Raw genomic sequence first — 26,782 nt, 5'->3', positions numbered from 1 at the left:
CTCTCAGGGCAATGTCTGAGCACTCCCCTTGTTCTTCACACGATACCTCTGGTAGTGAGGGTAATTGAAACACAAGGGAATCAGAGTGTGAAACCACTGGACTGACCTCCAGGTGACACCAGGTGGGAGGCCAGAGGCTGATCAGACGGAGTTGTAGTCAGGGTACTAAGGCAGACGTCAGGGCAGGCGGCAATCAGGCAAAGTCTGTAATGTGTAATCCAAAATTCAGGTACACGAAAGACAAGAACCAATAGAACACAATAGCTCAAACAGGAATCTAGACTAGCTAGGAACCTAAGTTGCTCAGGAGCCTTCCTATAGAAGAGGACACCTTTAAATACCTCCAGCAGACCAGCCATAGGCTGGGGAACATAGGAGGTGTGTACATGCTGCCTCACATAAGGAGGAGAGACAAGCCCGTACACACCCTATATACATACAAGGAACTCTGAGCCAGAGTGCAAGCTCTGCTCAGAGCCAGGAGGGAGATGCTGGTGGCAGGAGTGCAAATCACAGCTAAGAACCCCGCTGCCCGCGCCTGTCAGCATGGCGTGCAGTCGCTTGGAGGAGTGAAGAAGCCTGGTGCCCGTACCTGTATGCGGGGACAGAATTGCAGGTACGGGAAGCTGGGTTAACAATAGGCCTGTCATATAAGAATACATCAATTTTATAAAATTGCAAATGGCACATAATAGAAAGGGGCCCCGTTACAGATTTTGCACTGGAGCCTAGAAGCTTCTAGTCATGTGTTTGCCTGGAACCACTGCTCATATAGATTTGCAAATAATGGATAAATAAATGAGTTCTGGGGTCTTGGAAGGGTCGCTGATTAGCAGCTTGATAATTAATCATTGTGAAATTATAGATCATATTTGGCTCAGTTCATTAAAATTATTAAAAACACTTTACACATCCAGTTCTTAACCCCTTAGTGCCCAAGCCTGTTTGGGCCTTTATGACCAAGAGTTTTTCTTCCTTTTTTTATGGTCTTGTTCCAAGAGCTATAACTTTTTTATTTTTTCGTCTATATAGCTTTATGAGGGCTTGTTTTTTACGAGACAAGTTGTAGTTTTTAATGGCACCATTTTGGGGTACACATAACTTTCTGATTAACTTTTATCAACTCTTTCTGGGAGGGAGATGGGGAAAAATACTAGCAATACTGCCACTGCGTTTTTACATTATAAATTTTACCGCGTTCATTTTTCGGTACAAATAACATAATATCTTTATTCTATGGGTCAGTACGATTACAGCGATACTAAATACTTATAATTTTTTTGCATTGCCACTTCAAAAGACCCATAACTTTTTTATTTTATTTTTCTATGGAGTTGTGTGAGGGCTTGATTTTTGAGGGACAACTTGTATTTTTCATTGGTATCATTTTGGAGTAAATGCCGCTTTTTGATCGCTTGTTATAACGTTTTTTTCGGTGGAAACTAAGAATAAATTTGAAATTCTGTATTTTTTTTTTTTTTTACGGCGTTCACCATAGGGGATAATTTATTTAATATTTATGTAGTCCGGGTCGTTACGGATGCGGCAATACCAAACATATGGGGATATTTTCTTTTTGCAATTTTTTTCATTGAAAAGAGTATTTTCAATGAAAAAAAAGCATATTTTTTTATTTTATGGAATTTTTTTATTTAATAAATGTGTATTTTTTTGCTATTTTTTTTTTTACTACTTAAGAGTCCCACAAGGGGACTATAAAATACAGTATTTTGATTGCTTTTAAAATGTAATGCATTATCTCTATAATGCATTACATTTCTATAGCAATGCTATTCAAACATTGACCAGCAGGCTGCGCCAGAGAGGCACAGCCTGCTGGAGATAACTACAGACAGGCTGGGGGCCCTGATCGGAAGCAATGTAAGCTTCCCAACACATCAGCACCCCGCGATCGCATTTTCAGGGTGCTGATGGGAGACAAAGGGAGTCCGCTCCCTCTGTCACCACTTTACATGCAGCGGGCGCCATCGCACCTGGCATGTAAAGGGTTAAACAGCCCGGATCGTCACTTCTGCCGGTCTGGGCTGTTAAAGCAGGGGGAGCCGTGCAGCGCTTAGACTGGGCCGCCGTAAAAACGCGGCGGCCCAGCCTAAGGCCCCTTAGTGACCTCCGTAAAAAGATATATGGGTGGTCACTAGGGGGTTAAAGAGGACCTTTCACCTGGAAAAACATTGTGAACTAAGTATCATGACATATACAGCGGTGCCTACGGTTCTCACTGAACTTACTATTATCCCTGGGCGTCGCTCCGTTCGGGCGCTGTGCCCTCAGGTATCTTCGCTCACTTGGTTATAGTAGGCTGAGTCTGCCCTTGTTCTGCTGGGCGTCTCCTCCTCCTAGGCTGTAGTACTGGCCAATCGCAGCGCACAGCTCACAGCCTGGGAGAAAAAAAACTCCCAGGCTGTGAGCTCTGCACTGCGATTGGCCAGCGCTATAGCTTAGGAGGAAGAGACGCCCAGCAGAACAAGGGCAGTCTCCTCCTACTATAACCAAGTGAGTGAAGATACCGGAGGCCACAGCGGCCGAACGGAGCGGCGCCCAGGGATAATAGTAAGTGCAGTGAGATGCCTGGGTGCCGCTGTATATGTCATGATACTTAGTTCACAATGTTTTTCCAGGTGAAAGGTCCTCTTAAATTAGGACCTGTCACCATGAAAATGCAATCCGGTCTATAGGCAGTCTGTTATACAGCAGGAGGAGCTGCGCAGATTGATCTTTTTATTAATAAACTTATGGGAAATGATTCAGTATAACTTGTAATTCATACATTTAAATCCCTGCTAATTCTGAGCATTGAAGTCAAGGAGATGGTCCTATCAGTGACAGCCTTCCCTCTATGACTGTACACACAGAGATAGCTGTCAATCACTAACAGGACCACCTGCTTGAGTTAAAAGCCCAGGATGAGCACGTTTTACTGAATCTTTTCCCACAAAACTATACATCAATCTACTCAGCCCCTCCTGCTCTATAACATGCTGCCTACAGATTACAATGTATTTTCAAGGTGGCATGTTCCCTTTAACATCCCTCGGTTATCAATAATTGTCATTTCTTGTTTTGGCTGATTTTTGTAGGACAAATACGTATTTGATTAGGTTGAAGGGCTAAGATTATTACAGCTCTTGAATATTATGGGTGTTTATTACATTTTTTTTTCTGTACCAAGAATAATACTGATTATAATTAAGTGACCTTGAGCTTATTCAAATCACAATAATGTTATTCATCATGTTATTGAATATTAGCTGTTACAAAGTTGTTGTTTTAGTGAAGCACATTTTATTTCACTGGGATCTCTTTATGAAGTCTTGATGTTTATTAAAACAGAGACATCCAAAGCAGGTACCCCAGATACCAAGCATGTTTAAGTGGGCACCACCACTAAAAATGTTATTATAAGAGACGAGCGAATTTATGAGAAGTTTGATTTAGCTGATTCGCCGAATGACAATTAAAAAATTTGCTTTGTGATGAATCACTTCGTCACAAAGCAAATTTTTTTAAGCAGCGGGTGCTTGACAGGGAGCTGCAATAGTGCTTCCCTCCATCATTGTACCCCTCAGATGCTGCACTGTGAATTTTACATAAAAATAAAATCTAACTTACCGACTCCATTTGTTCGCGACGGGCCAGCTGCTGCCAGCTTGCTTTAAGATCTGCAACGAAATCTCGAGCACCGTGAGATTACGTCATCAGGCCGGCCGGCGTGGTGACATCATACGTCACCACGCACGGGATTTCGGCTGATATCTTCAATCAAGATGGAGGCTGGTGCCTGTCACGAACAAATGGAGGAGGTAAGTATGAATTTTTTTTGTTTTTGACACTATTTCAGGTTAAATTGATTTGCTAACACGAAGCACAAGGAAATTAGGCTTTGAGGCGAATCAAATTTATCCTGAAATTCAGATTGAATTCCACTTCGTGGGATTTGATTTGCTCATCTCTAGTTATTATGTGTTAACAGCCTATATCTGAATATTCTACACTCTGCATATCTAAACAGCCCAAACAATTCTTTACAAAATGTCTTGTTTTTTAAAGTAAATATTGAGTATAAAAAAAAACTACTGTTCTGATGGAAGTGTCCCTGTAAGGAAAGCAAAATGATCTGCTGAAATAATAATTCAGCTTTGGATGAACCTGTTTTAATAAATCAGATCAATATCCCTGCAATGTAAGTGAAGTTACTTTACACTTGTTAATTTTGGGACTTAGTTGCAACCCATCGGTTACAAGCACAGAAGGAGTGGATCTTGGTGCTAACTCCTTCCTTTTGTCCAAGTATTTTATTTATGATCTCACGCAGTGGCTGCTCCCCAAATCGAAAATGCTTTAATACCTTAGTGACCAGACTGTTTTAGGCCTTAATGGCCAGGAGATTTTTTTTTTCTTTCTTTTTTTCATCATCGCAATTTTGGGGTACACATAACTTAATGATTAACTTTTAATGATGCTTCCTGGGGAAAGAGATGGGAAAAACAGCAATACTGCAATTTCTAAGTTTTCCCTTTAAGTGCAAGGATACGGTGAGTTTACAACAAATCACTTCTACTAATGTCCTTTAGGACTACTTAACACCTATTAATCCTGCACCTACCAACTTACCTAAGACTTAACTTTTATTAGTTATTATTACTAAACTTTATATAGGTAACAATTAGTGGTTTAAAATTCCCAGTACCACTGGCCTTTATATATCACTTGGAACACTTTGTCAGTGTGGTCATCTGACTAGGTATGCCTGCTGCTATGTTCGATCACACTACTGCCGTGACAGGCTGCGCGCTTGCCTGTATTGTATGGGCACTGTGCCCTAACCCCTGAAGACGCCGTGGTACGGCGAAACATGTCGGGGGGCAGCGTGAAGCTCTGATTTTAAACAGTTAATCACTGTGGCCTACTACCAGGCATACCTAATCAGATGACCACACTGACAAAGTGTTCCAAGTGATATATAAAGGCCAGTGATACTGGGAATTTTAAACCACTAATTGTTACCTATATAAAGTTTAGTAATAATAACTAATAAAAGTTAAGTCTTAGGTAAGTTGGTAGGTGCAGGATTAATAGGTGTTAAGTAGTCCTAAAGGACATTAGTAGAAGTGATTTGAAACAGCAATACTGCCACCAAATTTTTATGTTGTACATTTTGGGAAGTTCATTTTTCAACATAAATAACATAATAACTTTATTCACTGGGTCAGTACGATTATAGTGATACATATAAAATACATATAGTTATACCACTTTTGTCCAATAAAAACCCTTTTTTTAAAGAAGAAAATGTTTTTGAATCACAGCATCCCAAGAGCCACAACTTTTGTATTATTCTTTCTACAGAGCTGTGTTAGGCCTTGATTTTTGTGGGATGGCTTGTTTTCAATGGTATCATTTTGAGATACATAACACTTTTTGATCATTTATTTTTCCTTTTTTTTTTCAGCAAAGCCAGCAATTATGGTTTTTAAATTTTTTTTATGGCATTCACCATACTGAATAAATTACATGATAATTGTGTAATACATGTTGTTATGGACGCGGCAAAACAAAATATTGGAGATTTAATTTTTTACATTTTTCTATTGAAAAGCAATTTTTTTCCAATGAAAAGATATATATATTTTTTTTTACCTTATAACCATTTAATAGTCTCCCAAAGGAACTATAATAGGCAATCTTTTGATCAATTCTAAAATACTTTGCACTATTACTGTAGTGCAATGTATTTTAATGTCAGTGTTATACCGACATTCATCAGCAGCCTGTGCTAGAAAGACACGGCCTGCTGGAACACACTTAGAGGTGAGCCTGTGGCCTTTGCTAGGCCTGCCTGCTTGACATCAGCACCTTTGCAATGTCAGTGCCACTCATTTTCAGGGTCCTGAAGGGAGACAGAGAGAGTTTTCTCCCACTGTGACTTCTTAAGGGGTTAAACAGCCTGGGTCAGCTCTCCTGCTGAGAGTGTGGCTCTCATGTGGGGGCCAACCCCCCCCCCCCCCCCCCTCTGCTGCAATGGAGACCCGTTCAGTGCTTAGACAGTTCTGCTGTAAAAAGGGGATGGACCAGCCTTGGGTCCCTTAGTGACTGCAAAAACACATATTTGTGGTCACTAAAGGGTTAAATGCCTGGAAAATCTCGCTCTCCCTTTCTCTCTCTCTTTCTGTAAAAATTCTGCCATATCAGATTTTTTGAAAAATTAGTCAAATTTCGATTGTAACAAATCGATTTGCTTACCTCTAGTGAAAACGTTTTTTCGTTTTTTTTTTATAATCCCACATTAACGTTCTCAGATAATTTTTCTTTGTACCTTGTGTGACCCTTGTGTGAGAAGGATATCATTTGGGAGAACTGATATCTGCCATTGAAACAGTTAAACTGTGTGTGGTAAGCCTTGGGTGTGTCTCTGGGAACCAAAAGGTTAACCCAGACACAGGACAAGCAGGGTTTATAGCCTGTTTTGTCTATGTTAGCCATAGCTAACACAGACCGATTGCATGATACGTATTGGGACCTGCTTACACTGGAGTGAGTGAGGTAGGCAGTGGGGCGGTCACTCCTCCTGGGCTTCCATAACCCACAGCTGCAGGTCACATGGGTCATTAGGGCCTAATTTAAAGCTCAGTGTAGAGCTAAGCAGTGTGGCCATACCTGGAGAAGCTGACTGCTGAACTACAGAAGGTATTGCATGTGCCACCCAATACTTACCATTTGTACCTGTGGGCCGGGTAGCTGGTCCCACGAATGCTAAGAGACTGTCTTGTTGTATTAGGTACTTGGTCAGCCGAGCAGGGGTTGCTTGTTTAAGCCTATTTGTTAAGGCTGTGCTTATGTTTAATGATATAAGTGTGAAATAAAAACCCTTAAATCGGACTTTATCCTGCCTGTGTCCCTGCTTCCTGCACAGCTATCAAGTGTATACCAGATCGACCCCACACACCTTTAAACCATGAAAGGCATGTTACCTCATTTCAATCTGTGTAAAAAAAAGAAAACATCCTTTTATGCTGTATGTGTAATGTTTGTCAATTTGGGTCTTGGCAATCTTCCTGGTTTTTACCCTTAATGTAGGCCCCCAGAATTCATTTTACTAGTGGGCCCTAGGCACCCCAGGCCGACACTGGGTAAGTAAGTCGCTGCATGGACGGCGAAGGTCAGGAAAGGGTTGAGGAATAAAAGAGCTTTTTGCTTTCTTTCCTTATCTGCCTCTCTAAACCACTTTTCCATGGTCATGATATTATCACATTATTGCAAGTAGGAAGTCCTCATTGTAATGTCCAGAATCATCCTAAATGATGATTCAATATATAGTACTGGACAATGAGTTATGTTTTATTGCATCCTAAGAAAGAAGAAGTGCCCTTGATTAGAACATCATCTGATTGCGGTAGAAGAATCTAAGATCATAGTTTAGTATGGAGGGGAATAAATTAAATGCCTGATGTACAGCAAAATGTACATCCCACATCTCAGAATGCCCAGATACTCTCCTCCTTACTGATCTGAAAATTCTACTGGGACAAAATTCATTTTAATATATCTCAATAGACAAATTAGCTGTAGCATAAACAGGCTCCACTGTTCCCAAATAAACATAATATTCCACATGGTAATGTTGCATTTAAAAATGATATAGCGGTATGCGGCTGAATCTCCCAGTTGGCCAATTGATCTCATTATGGACGCATTCATTGCTTTTGTTTACTGACAAATCTCATTTCCCTATGTATACTGAGCAGTGTGAGCACATGCAATTCGGCTTGAGGACAAGGTGAGACATTTACAAGACTTTTATGTGTTACCTAGTCAGAAGCAATTAAAAATTACACATGAAACCAAGCAATGGAAATATATGAGTTATAATATTTCTCACAGGCTGCTAAATATACATGAGAAATTATATTAGTGCAGTTCCTGAGGGACACTTCTGTAATTTCTTCTTAACTGAAAGATTTGCCTTACTCTTATCATCCCAAGACATCTAACTAGTGTTGGGCGCGAATATTCTAATCGCCAATATCGCCACTTCAAGAATTAACTAATATTTAGAATATAGTGCTATATATTCGTATTCATGAATATTCTACTTTTTTTTTCATCTGACCCATGATCCCTTCCTGCTTCTTGCTTGTGAGCCAATGAGAAGGCTGCAAAGTCTTTGTCTGAGCTTGGCAACATCCCTAGCAACCAATAGGAAAGTTGCCTACCTCTTACTATATAAGAACCTCCCCCAGCAGCCATTTTCTGAAGGTTTTTGAAGTTCTGATAGAACAGTGATATTGTGATAGGTTCTGCTGTCCATACATACAGACATAGTGCTGTGATGTCACAACAATACTTAGTGCACCAATCAGTAACATGTAGTCAGACCTGCTAAAATGTGAATTTGCACGTATTGCGTCAAAATATGTGCATCATTAATTGCCAATTTGCGCAATCGCGAATATATTGGAGCTATTGTAATGTTCTCTAGTCTCAGGAAACTTCTAGCAGCTTGAAAAATGTAGTGACCCACGCCTGTATTGCACGCAATACGCGCATAGTATATTGCTGAATTTTGCAATCAAGAAAATAATTTTTTTAATTCGTCTAATTTATGACGAATATTCGCCCAAATATTCACAAAATATAGCGAATTCGAATATTGCCCCTGCCGCTCATCACTACATCTAACATGTCCAATCCTTTGTTTAATTGTATAGATAATATTTAAGAGCTTGTTTGCCATAATTAAACAGAGAACTTGTCCATAAAATGGTCAGGCTTGTCCCTAACATCCAAAGGCTAATCAGAGTGTATTCAGCTATTAGCAAAATAGGTTTCGTGAAGCTTCATTCTAAAGGCTTTTTTCACAAGGTGATTACTAGGACATCAATAACCCATTGGTTGCTATAATAATGTGCCATTATGTTACATTTATGGCCCTGATTTATCATGCCTTTATTCCAAAATACTGTCTTCAAAAAGTTTCAAAATGAGTCTAGTGCAAAAATGTTTCTACTTTTTTCAACAATGAAATGATCAAAATGACTTTGTAATCACAATGCATTATAATGGACCAGAAGCTTTTTGCACTTAGCTGTGACATGTCAAGTTCACTACATACAGTGGTATAGATTCCATCTGTTCAAGTTCTCTTTTTCCAGCCCAATGGAGCAAATACAGTGGTAAAAATCATTTTTTTTTACAGCAGCCGTTGGCTATGGATTAAAATGCCTAATGCCAAGTCCTGCTGGAGCTCGGTGCTTCCAGAGTTCTATAGCACATGCTGGGCAAACCAGCTCAATCTGCTATTTTGTTATGTGATTATCTATATTTGGTTTATTTTAAGAAAATAGGTTAAATAGGCCATACTGTTCAAATGCACACAGTACGGACTCTCAGTTGCATGTATGCTCTTGAAGCGCTAAAGCAACTACTTGATATTTTGAACTGTAGAGCCATGTTGTTCAGTCTCTTTAACCACCCCTCAATTTTGTATTTCTTTGAAGACGTTGTCTGATTTTGATATTGACTACTGCAGCTCTGGCTTCAGAAAACTCTGATACAGCCAAATGCAGCCACATGAATAGCTAGCCTTTTAATCCATGAATGGGACAGATATGCCTGAACAGAGTCCTATTTGCGCCGCTAACGCCAGGTGTAAAAAAGTGGGCATGGTGTGGACATCTCATTCATAATTTTCTACACCTGTTTTAGGCATAGAGGAAGCTTGCTTACATTTAGACCGGTGTTGGATACGCCGAAGTTATGTAGAGGCCAGCGCCTCTACATAACTTCAGCAGATCCAATTGCTAGCACAGAGGCTTATTAAGACTGTTGTCTAAAACGCCCGTCTTAATAAATGACCCCCATAATATTTACATGCAGTCATAAAATACAATTTAAATCATGGTCAATAATTGATCTTAATTCCAGTATAAAGAAATACAAAAAAATGTTATGTTATCTCTTTTTCATTTTTATGTCTCTTCAATATCCCAGATCTATGCTTGACTTATATAATACTACCTATATTTGTCTTAAAGTTGTAAAAATGTACATCTCTGTAATGTTTCATGCCCCCTCAATCTTGTATAAAGGAGTATAGTAATGTACACATGTGAAAAAGGTGTGTCCTGTAATTAGCCTATATAGTCTGCCTAATTTAAGGTTGAAAAGCAGTCACTGTGCTGTTTGGCATCATGGTGGACCAAAGAAAGCTAAGGAGAAAGGGAAATTGTGTGAAGTGTTCTTGCCTCCACCAATAGTCTACAACTGGAGTGGAGTGGCTTGAGTAACTGTTGTGTGGTTGGAGTGGCTGGAGTAACTGTGGAAAGGTTGGACTGGGCAGAGTAACTTTATGGAGTGGGCAGAGTAACTGTGTGGAGTGTTTGGAGTGAGTAAAGATAGTAAACATTACACTAACCAATTGATTGATCAAATTTAAAAAGTGCACATGGCAAGCTTGATAGAGGTGAGAAATGCATTTCAACTTTTATTTATTTAGATAGCACATTTAATTGCAATGTTGTTGCCCAAAGTGCTTCACAGTTACATTAAAACAAACATTTATAAAAACATTTACAGCAGATTTATGTAGGTGGGCTTGAAAATGAGGGAGTGGTGGCAGTTTAAAAATCATGTCCTGATTTTTCAGCTCACACTCTAGCTTTTATCACTCTGCTGGCTGCCCACACACCTGGGTTCCTATGGCAACTCACTCTACAGCAAGGGCAGAGAAGACCGGTTAAAAACAAACTGCTCCAACTTGCTCAATTCACTGGCGGTTGCTATCTTCAAACGGTTGTAGTTTAAAAAATATAAATCCTACAGCGAAGAGCTTTATATTGTGAGAATCGCAAGACCCAGACCTACATTGATGCATAGTATGTCTCTGAAATATTAAAAATGAAGGCACAGTAACAGTTTAGAAATTGCACTTCAAATTTGAGATGCCCACCTACACAAATCGGCTGCTAATGTTTTTATAAATGTATGTTTTAATGTAACTGTGAAGCACTTTGGGCAACAACATTGCAATTAAATGTGCTATATAAATAAATAAAAGTTGAAATGCATTTCTCACTCTATCAAGCTTGCCATGTGCATTTTTTAAATTTGATCAATCAATTGTCGTATACCTGGATGAAATATTGATTTATTCACCCGACATGGAGAGTCTTCAGGATCATTTGAGACAAGTCTTGCTGATCCTCCGGGAGAATAACTTATATGCCAAGATAGAAAAATGTGTGTTTGCTGTTCAAGAGATTCCTTTTCTGGGTTATCTGCTTTCCACTTCGGGCTTTCTCATGGATCCCGAAAAAGGCCGTGCGGTCTTGGAATAGGATCTGCCCGAGAATCAGAAAGCGTTTGAGGTTTTTAGGGTTTACCAATTACTACAGAAAATGTATCTTGAATTATTCCACTGTTGTCAAACCTCTGACTGACATGACTAAGAAAGGGGTGGATTTCGCTGTCTGGTCAGAAGAGGCGTTACATGCTTTTTCCACTATAAAGAAATGTTTTTCTTCTGATCCCATTTTGGTGCAGCCTGATGTGTCTCAGCCATTTATTGTTGAGGTAGACGCATCAAAAGTGGGAGTTGGTGCAGTTCTGTCGCAGGGTCCATCTCTTGGCAAATGGCGCCCTTGTGGGGGGTTTTTCTGAAAAAAACTATCTTCTGCCTAGAGAAACTATGATGTTGGCAATAGAGAGTTGCTGGCCATTAAGTTGGCCTTTGAGAAATGGTGCCATTGGTTAGAAGGAGCGATTCATCCCAATACTGTATTTAACGATCATAAAAAGCTGGCCTACCTGGAGTGAGCTAAACATTTAAACCCAAGGCAGGCCAGATGGTCTTTGTTTTTTACCAGATTTAATTTCATTGTCACTTTTCGTCCTGGGGTGAAGAATGTCAAGGCGAATGCCTTGTCGCATAGCTTCCCTGGAGGGGGGGTGATACTGAGGATCCTGGTCTGATGGGGTGGTTGTATCCGCCCTCTATCCTGAACTGGAGGCGAAGGTGTTAGAAGTTCAGGGAGAAGCCTGCTGCGAACTGTGCCTGCGCCAGAAACATTTAGACCTCTGCCACTCCCCTATGCAGGGCCTGGCACTTTTATGTCTGACATACTGTTCGTTCAAATAAATAAATAAAAAGAAAATTAAACACCCCAAAAAAGTCTTTAATTTTCTCACTTCACCGCACAACGGCTAATAAGCCCTTTTTCCACAAATACACACCAAAGAAGGCTTTAGAACATAAAACTGCACCACTGAATGGAAAAAAAGCCCTTACCTTTTTTCCACTTATACACGCCATAAAAGACTTTAGAACATAGGCCCTTACTTTTTTCCACTAATACACTCCAAAAAGGGCTTTAGAACATATAGCTGCACCGCTGAATGGCAAATCATATATATATTTTTTCCACTAATACAAGCCAAAGAAGGCTTTAGAACATATAACTGCATCGCTTAACCGTAAAGAGGCCCTTACTTTTTTCCACTTATACGAATCATAAAAGGCTTCAGAACATATAACTGCACTGCAGAATGGCAAATGGGCCCTTATTTTTTTCCACTTATACATACCACGAAAGGCTTTAGAACATATAAATGCACCGCTGAATGGCAAATAGGCCCTTACTTTTTTCCACTTATACACTCCACAAAAGGCTTTAGAACACATAACTGAACCGCTGAACGGCAAATAGGCCTTTACTTTTTTCCACTCATACATGCCAAAAAGTGATTTAGAACATATAACTGCATCGCTGAATGGCAAATAGGCCCTTACTTTTTTCCACTTATATGAATAATAAAAGGCTTTAGAACATATAACTCCACCACAGAACGGCAAATAGGCCCTTACTTTTTTCCACTAATACACGTAGAAAAGTGCTATAGAACATATAACTGCACCGCTGAATGGCAAATAATATATATTTTTTTGCCACTAATACACTCCAAAGAAGGCTTTAGAACATATAACTGCACCGCTGAACGGCAAAAGGGCCCTTAATTTTTTCCACGTATATGAATCATAAAAGGCTCTAGAACATATAACTGCACAGCAGAACGACAAATAGGCCCTTACTTTTTTCCACTAATACACTCCAAAAAGGGCTTTAGAACATATAACTGCACCGATGAACGGAAAATAATATATATTTTTTTGCCACTAATACACTCCAAAAAGGCTTTAGAACAAATAAATGCACCGCTGAACGCCAAATAGGTCCTTACTTTTTTTCACTAATACGCGCCAAAAAAGGCTTTAGAAAATATAACTGCACCGCTGAACGACAAATAGGCCCTTACTTTTTTCCACTTATACATGCCATAAAAGGGTTTAGAACATATAACTGCACAGCTGAACGGCAAATCGGCCCTTACTTTTTTCCACTAATACATGTAAAAAAGAGCTATAGAACATATAACTGCACCGCTGAACGGCAAATAATATATATTTTTTTGCCACTAATACATGCCAAAAAGGGCTTTAGAACATATAACTGCACTGCTGAATGGAAAATAGGCCCTCACTTTTTTCCACTTATACACTCTACAAAAGTAACATAGTAACATAGTACATAAGGCCGAAAAAAGACATTTGTCCATCCAGTTCAGCCTGTTATCCTGCAAGTTGATCCAGAGGAAGGCAAAAAAAAAAAAACCTGTGAGGTAGAAGCCAATTTTCCCCACTTTAGGGGAATAAAAAATTCCTTCCCGACTCCAATCAGGCAATCAGAATAACTCCCTGGATCAACGACCCCTCTCTAGTAGCTATAGCCTGTAATATTATTAAGCTCCAGAAATACATCCAGGCCCCTCTTGAATTCCTTTATTGTACTTACCATCACCACCTCCTCAGGCAGAGAGTTCCATAGTCTCACTGCTCTTACCGTAAAGAATCCTTTTCTATGTTTGTGTACAAACCTTCTTTCCTTCAGACGCAGAGGATGTCCCCTCGTCACAGTCACAGTCCTGGGGATAAATAGCTGATGGGATAGATCTCTGTACTGACCCCTGATATATTTATACATATTAATTAGATCTCCCCTCATCTTTTTTCTAAAGTGAATAGCCCTAATTTTAATAATCTTTCAGGGTACTGTAGTTGCCCCATTCCAGTTATTACTTTAGATGCCCTCCTCTGGACCTTCTCCAGCTCTGCTATGTCTGCCTTGTTTACAGGAGCCCAGAACTGTACACAGTACTCCATGTGTGGTCTGACTAGCGATTTGTAAAGTGATAGGACTATGTTCTTATCATGGGAATCTATGGCCCTTCTGATGCAACCCATTATCTTATTGGCCTTGGCAGCAGCTGCCTGACACTGGTTTTTGCAGCTTAGTTTGCTGTTTATTAAAATTCCTAGATCCTTTTCCATGTCAGTGTTACCGAGTGTTTTACCATTTAGTATGTACGGGTGACTTGCATTTTTCCTTCCCATGTGCATAACTTTACATTTATCAGTGTTAAACCTCATCCGCCACTTATCTGCCCAAGCCTCCAATCTATCCAGATCCCTCTGTAGTAGTATACTGTCCTCATCAGTGTAAATTACTTTACACAGTTTAGTGTCATCTGCGAAAATTGATACTTTACTATGCAAGCCTTCTACAAGATCATTAATAAATATATTGAAGAGAATAGGGCCCAATACTGACCCCTGAGGTACCCCACTAGTGACAGTGACCCAATCTGAGTGTGTACCGTTAATAACCACCCTCTGTTTTCTATCACTGAGCCAGTTACTTACCCACATACAGACGTTTTCTCCCAGTCCGAGCATTCTCATTTTATATACTAACCTTTTATGTGGTACAGTGTCAAATGCTTTAGAGAAGTCCAGATATACGACATCCATTGATTCACCGCTGTCAAGTATAGAACTTACCTCCTCATAGAAACTGATTAAATTAGTTTGACATGACCGATCCCTCACGAAGCCATGCTGATATGGCGTTATTTGCTTATTTCCGTTGAGATGCTCTAATATAGCATCTCTCAGAAAACCTTCAAACTGTTTACCCACAACAGATGTTAAACTTACCAGCCTTTAGAACATATAACTGCATCGCTGAACGGCAAATAATATATATTTTTTTGCCATTAATACACGCCAAAAAGGGCTGTAATTTTCTCACTTCACCACACAAAGGCAAAGACTTTTTTTGTGCCACTAATACACTGCCAAAAAGGCCTTTAGAACATATAACTGCATTGCACAAGAGCAAATAAGACATAGAAATATTTCCTTGTAATAAACCCTTTTAATGGCTGTATCAAACAGCACTTGCACCCAAATAACCAGAACGGTTTGCTGGATTTACAGAGCTGTATAATGGTAATTTGGATCCTCAGTCAGTGCATCAAGGTGTAATAGGATTGTTCCTATTACCCAAGCTGTAAACTCCCTACTGAACCCTGTTCTGCTTCAATACTGTGGAATGATTCCTCCCTATTGTGACACAGTGAGGGGTTGTGTCTGGCAAGGCAGGTATTTTCCTCCCAGCATGTGCGGCTTGGCTGGTTTTCAGCCAGGTGAGGTCAAATACCGGTCCAGGTTTTAGCAGCACCTGGCTGTCCTTAAATAATCAGCTGGGCTCAGCAGAGATGTCTGTTTTGGGGATCTGAGGCTTTGTGCCATGCTGGATGGCTGAGAGCTGCATGCTGGGGAAACAGGCCCCCCTAAAGCCTGCTGTGGACTACTGGACGCATGAACTTTCCATTGTGTGTTAATTAACACCTAGACTGCAAATTTACAGTGCTGTTTTGCGCAATTTCCTCAAGTGTGAATAAACACTGACATTTTGAGTTAAGAACTTGTATTTTGCCTCTGTACTGTGCCCGCTTACCCCATCTACCAGAGCTGAAACCCCACACTATCCTTTCCCTTAACTTCTATACAGCAAAATAAAAGTTTTAAAGAGTTTTTTCTACCACTGTCCCTAGCGCCTGCTGACGTCTCTCCCTGCACTAAGTACACTGGAAAATGGCTGAATCCAAGATGGCTGAGGCTATTTATAGGCCTGTGACATCACAGGGCTGGCTGCTGATTGGCTGCATGCAAGGCATTGTGGGATGATCCCTCATTCCCAGAGTTTCTTGCTCCATGTCCTAACACGTGTGCAGCTATTTTAGGAAAAAATTTGATTCGTTACCACGAAGAGTGAGGAAATTCGGATTCGGTGTGAATCGAATTTTTCCTGAAATTCGGATCGAATTCCACTTCCTCAACTTCGATTGGCTCATCTCTAATAGTTATCTTAGTGTATGTAAACTTTTGAAATTGCAGAAAGTAATAAAAATGCCTTAAAACATTCTCTCTCTTATTAACTGGCCAAAAGCAAGAAAGTTTTATTCTGATTTAATGTCAGATATTGAGAAAAACATGCATATGTGTCTTTTTATATGGTGTATGTAAACATCTGGTTTCAACTGTATATGTAATTACTACAAGACACAGGATAGGACTGTAATCTATTTTATTAATAATCGTTGATTATATTCAAACTAGCAGCATCTTTAAGTGATCACTACACCAAGACACAGGGTAGTGCACATTATCTGAAAGGCCCATAAATGTCTGGGCTATGGTCAGGTTCCAAACAAAAGACCCAGAGTCAGAATGTGGGTAGTAGCAGCACCAACTATCCGTAACAGTAGTTGTAGACCACAGTCATCCCTGCTGGCTTTCGAAAGGCACAACATTATAGTTGAGGAGAAAGTGGATGAGATTGTGGATTGGATGGCTCACTCTTCCTCTCAGCCGCAGCAGGATGACATGGAGGTGACCCCAGAGTCCGACACCATGCCGTGGAGCCTGAGGTCTCAGCATTCCTCCTACTCCTCCTACTTGTAGCCCCAAAGAAGGCTTTCAGTGGAGGCTTCTCAGTAATCACTGCCCATTGCCTAGAGTGGCAAGTAAACCCGACCACACCCTACAGCAGATAGTTAACAGAGCAAAATAAGACATAGGCAAGCAAACTCAAATGTAGGTGGCAGTCAGCCACTGCAGCAGGAGTTCCCTCATTCTCCCGCTCCCCTTTGTGGCAGCCATGCCGCATCCACGGGCAGTACTGTGTTTTTCACATCATGGTCATCTCTTTCCACTTCTCCCGTTCAGACTCCTCTTCCTCTGTTCCATTGTCAGTCATCGAGAAAGCAATGTTCTGCCAGGAAACAACTCTACATGCCCAGCAGCGTGAGTATAAAAGCTTAATTCCCACCTAGACATGTTGCTGGCGGTGCAGTTGCTGCTGTACCATTTAGTCAAAATAGCTGCTTTTAGGGAGATAATGGTGTGCACTCAGCCTCATCGTAAGAATCCTAGATGGCATTATTTCTCCCAAAAAGCCATTCCTGCCTTGTATTCTCATGTGGCAGACCACATGGGCCGCTCCCTGTAATTTTCACTGTGGAGCATAGCTCATGCGATGGACACCTGGAGCAGCTCTCATAGGCAGGGACAGTACAGTCTTTCACGGGCAACTGGATCAATGTTTTTTCTGGCAGTGGCGAGGAAGCACACAGGTCCTCTTGACCCCCCCCATGATTGTGTCAGCCTGGCTCCCACACCAGGAACTTGTGCACTTCCTCCTCCTCCATGGACACATTCCTGTCCTCAACAGCAGCAGGGCATAGGGCCGCTCGCACTACCTGTCCTTCCTATCAGAAGTGTCAGGTCAAGAGTTGCCATGCCTTGTTGGAGCTGATTGGCCTGGGAGACAGTAGCCACATCAGCGAGCAGTTGCTCAAGTACATCAAGCAGAAAAGATCCCACTGGCTGTCACCTTGCCAACTCCAACTGGGCAAGGTGGTCAGTGACAATGGGTGCAGCATCGTGGCCGCCCTGAACCCTGGTGACGTAACACATGCTCCCTGCATGGCACACGTTATCAATCTAGTGGTGCAGCATTTTCTAAATAATTACACTGGCTTGCACAAGGTGCTGGCAAAGTCCAGGAGACTTTCCAAACACTTTAGCCTCTCTTATATGGCAAGGAATGCTCTCCTCGACCTGCAGAGACAGAATGGCCTGACGCTACACCACTTAATCCATGTCGTACCAATTCATTGGAATTCAATATTGCACATGCTCAAGCGTCTGTACAAGCAGAGGAAAGCCATGAACGATTTGTCATGCACCAGACCGCCTCAGCAGCAGGGAGCATGTATTGCTTCGAGGTCAGACAGTGGCAGCTTATCTGAGATGCCTGTCAGGTGCTAAAGCCCTTTGTAGAGGCCACAAATTTTGTCATCCAGGACAAACTACCACATGAACTAAGTCATCTCTCTCATATTTATCTTAGAACAGGGACATTTTATATGCTCACTTGCTTATGCTGTGACTGACGTATTGTTGACATCAAGCAGTCCGATGATGGCTAGATAGCCATGCTTTGAGACCCTTGCTACCAAGGTAAAATGGGATTATGTTCATTCTGGCAGAAAAGGAGGACAAATTACATTATTACCAAGAAACTCTGTGTACTCAGCTTGTTGCAGCAGACGCCTGCCGCCAGCATGTCTGAAAAGGAAGCCCCTCTTCGGCCCCCGCAGAATCACCCCACTCCCTCCGCCACAAGCAGCAGAAGCCGTAGCAGCAGTAGCAGCAGCCATTTCAGTCTACTCAACATGATGGAACAGTTTTTCCACATTCTGTGCCAGGCTGAGGCCAGTCAGCAAGCCAACAGCTCCCGTCTCAATGTCTGGGTTCAGGCTTACCTAAACTATGGCCAGTCTCTGTCGCATACCCTGTTCCCTGACCCCATGGATTTCTGGGCAGGCAGACTGGAACAGTGACCCAAACTGGCAGAGCATGCTTTCTTTCTTGCTCAGCCTCTATTGTCATCTCAGAGGTTTTTAGCGCAGTAACACCCAAATGAACCAAGCCTAGATTCAGGAGGATTTTCATACTTCTCTGTCTGAGTTTGATGAATAGATCTAGCCTTGATGGTGGTGTCCCATGTTGCCATTGTTGCTGTCTGTCTGCCTACCATCATGTACTGTACAGATGCTGCTGCCTCCATCATGCTACTAATGCAACCTGCCTAACATAATGTTCTTTACGGCTGTTGCTGCTGCCGACTCCATCATGCCACTGCTGTCTGTCTAGTTTACTGTCACTTGCTGTGCTGCTGAAGCTGCCACCTCCATCATGCCACTAATGTGACCTGCCAACCATGACATCCTGTACAGCTGCTGCTGCCACCTTCCTTATGCCACTAAAGTGACCTTGCAACCATAACGTTCCTTGTAGGCTGCTGCCTCCATCATGCCATTGCTGCGACCTGCTTATATTCACATTCTGTATGGCTGCTGCTGCCACCTCCATAGTACCACTCTATAGTAGTGCTGTGACCTGCTGATCATCAACTTCCTTAAGGCTGCTCCTGTATCCTTCATGCTGCTACCTTTCTGCCAACATGTACCATATGGACTGTTGCTGGAGTTGCTTTTTCAGCTGCTGCTGCTCCTTGATGATAATCCCCTATCATCAAGCATCGTTACAAGCGCCTGCGCAATAGGACATTGGACAGCAGCCTACCAGTGCGCCTGCGTGGGTCCGCGCCTGCGCACATCAAGTGTGTCTCTGCGCAGGCAAGGTCCCTGTTCGGACGCGCATGCGCACTAGGAACCAGGAGACGCCGCAATTCAAAGTATTTTGGCGCGCGTCCGGCCTCTGCATGCCTACGCAGTCACATGGTAACGAAGGGGACACAGACATGCCGCTTAATACATTATATGCATATCCCGATTAATACCCCCACCAGCAGTCCACCAGGTGTACCTAAGTAAGTGATGATTATATATATATATATATATATATATATATATTTGCAAATCTTGGAATGATGCCTAGCCTTACTGTTGTAAGAGTGTCCTTAATTTACTATAGTTTTTTTTACATGTGTGTTCGCTCCTCCTAGTAGGAGGGTATTTAAGCCTGGTAATGATGTATTGTCAGTTGCTTGAAAAAGACCGTCCAGGTCGAAACGTGGCATGGATTTGATGGAATAAAGAAGTTAATGAGACAAGAGAGTGCTGCGGTTTTACTACTTTTGGATGCCTACTGCCACCACCATTAACGCTAAACATCTCTCCCCACTATCCCTACTACTATTGCTACTAATATCCATAGACAGCCTTGTATGCTACATACCATACTGCTCTTGATGCCGCCACTATTATGGCCGCCTGCCACTATATTCATACCGTACCTTTTCCACATCCATCATCTGACCCTGATAAGGGAAAATTTTCGAAAGCTTTGGAATATAAACATGCTGTCTGTGAACGTAGTCAAAGGTGTTTTTACCCATAGATATGTATGTCAGAGTCACTCAGACATCATTTACTATTGCTGTAATCATGTTCCAGAGCTTGGAGAGGGGAAAAATTCATAAAAAATTTATTCTCTAAAATTATGAGTCTTAGAAGGCCAGAGGGGGTTATATACCAACTTTCAGGGCAACTGGAGAAACTTCAGTTTGGCCCGAAACGAACTGTCAAAAATTTGGCGAACCAGACCCGAAACAAATTCTCGACTGGTTCGCTCATCTCTAATGTAAATGGCTCTGAATCTGACTATAGTCTTTTAAGCTAGAACCTGGTTGTTTGACCATAAATAGAGGAATGGAGCAACTAAATGTTACCAAAAAGTACAGTATTGAATTTCTCTTTCACCAATCTATGATAAAATGGGAACCATCACTGACCATATACAAGGTTAAACATCACTAGAAGAGTGAAGGTGAAATCCTTTTCTGACAAATATGGCTAAATAGAACTGGGCTTTCAAAATACAGAATATTAAGTGCATGCACTAATGTATGCTCCTTTACTTTGTAATTCAGTTTCCAGCCTTGAAATAATCAAGATGTTGTGCTAGAACCAGCAACACATGTAAACAGATCCCACTGATTCAGTCCAGAGAGAGAGAGAAAAGCATATAATCACAGCAGACAAAATGTGGCACCCAGCAGTTTCAATTTACACATGATTTTCTCTTGATTCAATAAGAAGCATGCATGTAATACAATCCATTGTATTCCTTAATAGAAGAGAGCATCCAACACATTGCACTGTAGTTTATGTGTATGTATTTACTACCGTACATTAAAAGGGTTGTCCAAGATAATTGAAAATCAAGGATAGCCTCTACAATGTCTTAAAATAATAAAATAAAACATACTATATATACTCAAAAATGTCTCCAGCGCTGCGCTCTGCACCACTGGTACAATGCTCCCATTGCTGCTTGTTTTAAAACAGCAGCAATCACGTGCCTAGATACGGCACGTGACCGATGCAGCCAATCTCCATCCCCAGTGACCTTCAGCTAATTCGGTGCTAAATCCAGGTGCATTAAGGCCTGTCACCACTAATATAAGAATACAAACAGCGGCTGGAATACCAGAGAAGTGGGCAGAGAATGGCACTGGAGGAATGGATGAATATATAATGTATTTTTTATATTAAGACAAGATTTTTAATTATCTTGGAAAATATATTTACGAGGTTTGTAGTCTCTGCTGCTGGGTTCTGGCTCCATCACTCCACTGCCAGCTATGCAGCATCTGGGTGCACTGGCATCAACACCCTGTTGACAGGATTGTACATGACCTCTGTCAACCATGCGGCATGTCACTGAGTCTGCTGCATGGGTGAAACGTGACTTCAGCCTCCAGTGATTGGCTGTCATGGTCACTTGTCCCCCCTTCAACAGGATATTAATGCCAGCGCGCCCGGCAGCTTCAGGAATGGCCTTGGAGCGATGGAGCCAGTACCCAGGGGCAGGGAACAAGTAAATATGATCACCACCACAGTTTAGGCCACTCTGTGGGATCTGAAAAAAGTTGGAAAACCCCTTTAAACTTGCATGAGGGTTCAGGACTATGCTCAGTTTGTGATTGTATTTTCAAAATCATGTACACAGTGCCAAAATGTTCCATGTAAATTGATTTTGCATTCAGATTTTGAAATCCATAGCACATTATTGTTTATGCAGATCTTCAATGCAGGAATCTAGGGCTAATCCACATCAAAATCTGTGAAAAAGTCCACACATGTGGATTTTTGTGCAGATTCGGTTCAGAGACGAGGCAAAATCTTTGCAAAATTTCCTACAATCTACACTGCTATGTGCACATGGCCTTACTTTTTGAGTGGTTTGAGGCTAACTACAGAATTGTTAATAGCTGAGGAATTATAGAAGATGCATGACCTTTGAGTAAGAGTCCTAAAATGATTTATAGCTTGTATAATAATCGAAAACTATTGTTGAAGGTTATTTATTTCCATGGTAACAGCCACATGCCATTGAATCAGGAATAGCATGTATACAGCATGCACTGCAGGGAAAAGAAATCTTCTAAAGAATAATAACAAGTAAGAATATTAATTTTCCTTCAGTGTTTTCTATTGTCCTATCCAGAAAAAGTTTTATTGGTTTGTCAAAAGATGTTAGACTTTTGAGGTACAGAGGTACTCTAGAATTGCTTTCCATGGTTATAAAGCTTTCTAGTTTGTTCTATTTGTATTCAGAGTTTGAAACATTTGTATATTATACTTAGTACATTCGTTTGTGTTTCGAATACTTTTTCAATACATATTTTTTTGCTATTTTCTCCATAAAACGGTTGTCCCAGCATAGACATTGATGAAATGTCACAAGGATAACCACTATATCCTCCATCAATTGCTAGATTTGAGAGGCAGGTTTGAACTTCCTAGTGTTTCTTTATGTCCTGTTATCTCTATTCAGCTTTTTTACAGGGTGGCCACTGGCCACATGACTATTGACTATAATTGGCAGACCACTCAGACTTTGAAAGAAGCTGAGCAGAGCTGACAAGGGACCAAGTGGCACATCACTACCATCACTACCAGATTGATGTAGTAAAGAAGAGGGCCCTTTTTTGTTAACTAACCAAGTGGGTGCTTTTTTGAAGATCTTTTGACTCAATGCTTATCAATTACCATGTGCTAAGTCAAAAAAGAAACAGCATAGCAAAAAGCATAAATAAAAATAAAGTGTAAGCCTCAGAAGGCTAGCTTCCAAAAATCTTCAATTTAACGTATCCAAATAAAGAAGCAGCACTCTGAAAATCTTTTAAAATAGTGATTTATTTACCTAATAAACATCATTATTTCAGTTCCTCTATGAATGGTTCCATACAAGGACTGAAATGTCATTTATTCGGTAAATAAATCACATTTTTGAGAAGATTTTTTGAATGCAGCTTCTTCATTTGAATATACATAAAGCACCAGGTGTTCAAGATCTAACCCATGAAAAAAATAAAAGAAATCGTGACTAAGCAATAATTATCGGTTAGTTGCATCTTATATTACAAAAATAAGCCATTTGTGATACACATGAAAATATTATAAAAATGAAGCAGTTTATTGTATGATCAACAATCAACTAACTGCAGATAACCATTATATATCTAATACATATTTACATCTGTCTGCATACTTTTACTGGACATTCTGGGTGGTAAAGCAGTTGTTTCCTAGTGCATAAGAGCCCCTATCTTAAGTACTTCTTATACATGATGTCATATTCCACCACTAACCAAAATTGAAACACACAAAGAGACTTAGACTTTGTCAAATTCAATAATAAGATATTTTAATTATATCATTTTAACATTTGTTTTGGTATATAAAGGCCACGGTGTTTTTACGTATCATATTTTTAGACAATCAAAATATTTAAATCATAAGAATTAATTAAATCCAAGACCTTGTCTAAGACCCAAACTAGTCCGCTCAAGGCGCAACTATTGCCCCGTATAAACACCATGACGATAAAAGAAGGGGGGATGGGATGGGGGATTCTTCGCTGTCAACTGCTGAATGCGCAGTGAGTAACTGAAATCTTCTTCTCTTACAGTTTACTCGTGCCGACCGTTACCAGCAGACCAATCACGATCATCCATTATCCACGAGGTCAAGTTCAGCCCGGCACTCATTACAGGTAAGTAATTAAACTTAACCCTTTCACATTCATATACCTTTGCACATACCAAAAGGGGGTGGGTGTTCCCTGACACCATGTCCCCCCTTTTGTATTCGCAAAAGGTTATCTCATTCTGGGACCATTATAGGTTACACTCTCTTGAGTCAAGTCAATCTTTGCTTGAAAGTGAAGAACAATTTAGGTAGTTTATGTATTGATTCCAAGTTGGTGGTTGGGTCTGCCCTTTGTAACACAATAGTACCTTCAATGGACTATTTCTCTTCCAACTACCTATTTCTTGGTGTCAGTTACATATGACAGTTGGGAAATTGTGTGATGGTCACCTAATGCACACACTACAGCATATTCACATTTAATTCATCTCAAGGGGTTTGCAAAAAAGTATGGCATGCAACCTAATCAGATGTATGTAACATATTTTAAGTTGATTCTACAGTACAAATTAAGTAATTTAGCTTGGGTTTAAATGGTGTCTAAAAGTCATGTGTCTGGTTTATCCAAAAATGTAGACCAATGGTAGCACCACTACAATTACAGCCAATTGTTAAAGATACCAATACAGATAACATTCAGCTATATAGTCATATATTAATATACTGGATTTTTTCATCTTACTTTTATTGCTGTTTTGGATCACCTATTGACCTAGTTTGTGTTACAAACATAAGCTTTATATCTCTTACATACATTTAAACTTATGTGTTGAAAGAAAATACATCACATTTTTCTTACCTTAATTTGAATTTAGACTGGGTAAAATTTTTAGCAAGAAACACAAAGTATGATAGAATATCCCCTGTTCTTACACTCCGAGAGAAAGAACGGATAGCTATATTTCCATCAATTACCACTTCAATGGATGAGTTGCTGCTGGGGACTTGATAGAGGTAAACACTTCCTATTCTCTGCAGTGGTGGACCAGCATCATCAAAATAGTTGCGAGAGGTTCGGCTTTTCCTTGTGTCCTCCTTGACACAATTACCTTTCTCATCACTTAGCTGAATAGAATAATACAATTCCACTGGACTACCATCAGGCTGCTCCAACATCTTTTTATGTCCGGCAATTACTGTTGGTGGATCAAACCAGCTTGAAAGTAGTTCGAGCTCAGCAACACACAATCCCAGGTCACCTGTCAGCTTGCACATGGCCTTCACTTCTCTTGTTTCTCGGAAGGCAAATACTTTAACACAGGGAAGTCTTTCAGTAGTGCTATAATCATCCCAGTCTCTACCTACAATATAAAATAAAACTTGAACTTTAGGTTTTGAACGATAAATTTTGTCCTTTAGAATATATGATTTAATCTTCCAGTTAAATGTAAATTTATCTGTAGATCCAAAGTAGTTAGAAATTAAAAGTAAATCCTGTGGCACTTCTTGCTCAATAAAAAAAGGTCCATAGGTGACGTTCATCACTGGCTGTTTCTTGGCCTTGTGAATGAAAAATGATTCAACTCGAGACTGCAGACTGGAATTCCTCATAATGTCCTGATTTGCCTCTTTAAGGAAGAAGGAAAGCTCACTCTGATGGATGGTGTAGCTCACTGGTAGATAGGTCGGAAGCAAAGAAAACCTTTGTATGCTTTCTAATAACCCACGGCTTTCTGTCACTGTTGAAAAAGCATAAATAATTTACAATGAAACTGTAAAATTGCAAAAGTGGATTTCTAACAAAAGATAAAAAGATAAAGAGATTATTTCTCAAAAACATTTCACGGTTCAATGCATTTAACAAGATGAGGACAAGATGTTAATAGTAGGAGATTGATATGAAATATTAGCAAATGGTAATGCAAGAACTACAGTATTTTCAACTTTGAACACACAATTGATACACATAAAGACCAAAAAGAAGAAAGGACAGTCTGGATAACAGACTTCATCATGCAGTAAAATAACATTATCATTGCAATCAGTTTACATTTTTTCTATACAGAAAAAGCTGTAAAAAAAGGCAAAAAACTTAAGATGACTTCTAGTTGAATGATTTGTTAGACAAAAATAGCTGAGAATTTTGTAAAATAATAAGTAATAATCAACTTCCAAAACTCCTAGAGTCTTCTTGGCCAACAGTTGGCTTAGGCAGGCCACCACTGTGGACAGTGATTGGCTGAACAGTGACATTGCCTGTGTCAAGAGAAAATAGGAGGCAGACATCGGCTGGTGACCTGGCAACCTTCAGAACTGGAGCAGCAGGGGACAAGTTCTGCAATTCAATACCCTCGTGGATATCTTTGAGTAGTGTATAGGACTTCAAAGTTACAATGATAATGGTTCCAACCATTGTATTTCAGAGATGGTTATCAAACGTGAATAAGAGCCTGTTCACACAGCATTTTTTTGGTACTGCTTTTCATGAATTTTCCACATGGAATCCGCCCCAAAAACGGCCTCTAAAAAACCTCCCATTCATTTCAATGTGAGGCAGAACTAAAAAACATAGCATGTAAAAAAGAAGCAGCATGCTCTATTTTGGAGTGGAATCCGCACTGATTCTCCCATTGAAACAAATGGGAAAATGAAAAAATAGGAGGCTGAAAAAACACAAACCATAAATCTCTTCAAAACCATACAGAAAATCAGCATTGATTCTGCTCTGATTTTTTAGGGCAATTTTTAAAATCCATTTTAGTAATATCTCCTGAATGGTGAATTTCATGTATTTTTAAAAAACAATAGTTATGAAAAAAGCTAGTATTTGTACTGCTACAGGTATTTTTTCTAAAGGATAAATTACACTAACACAAGAACAACAACGTTAGCTGCTTTT

The 26,782-nt window shown here is 40.3% G+C and overlaps 1 protein-coding gene across 1 annotated transcript in view; it reads right to left on the bottom strand.

Annotated features, from left to right (window-relative positions):
• The window catches only part of LOC122928753 (transmembrane protein 132D-like), a gene marked incomplete at its 5' end in the record, with an annotated part of 1,334,109 nt that extends 1,308,471 nt beyond the window's left edge, over positions 1 to 25,638 (bottom strand). Inside the window, one exon of the mRNA XM_044281938.1 lies at positions 24,743 to 25,638. Within this exon, the coding sequence (XP_044137873.1) occupies positions 24,743 to 25,638 (896 nt within the window). The remainder of the gene's footprint in view (positions 1 to 24,742) is intronic.
• Positions 25,639 to 26,782: the final 1,144 nt, after the last annotated feature.

Source organism: Bufo gargarizans, chromosome 1 (assembly GCF_014858855.1).
Source record: "Bufo gargarizans isolate SCDJY-AF-19 chromosome 1, ASM1485885v1, whole genome shotgun sequence".
Lineage (NCBI taxonomy): Eukaryota > Metazoa > Chordata > Amphibia > Anura > Bufonidae > Bufo > Bufo gargarizans.
Note: the sequence above shows the minus strand (reverse complement) of the source record. Positions and strands in the feature narration are given on the sequence as shown.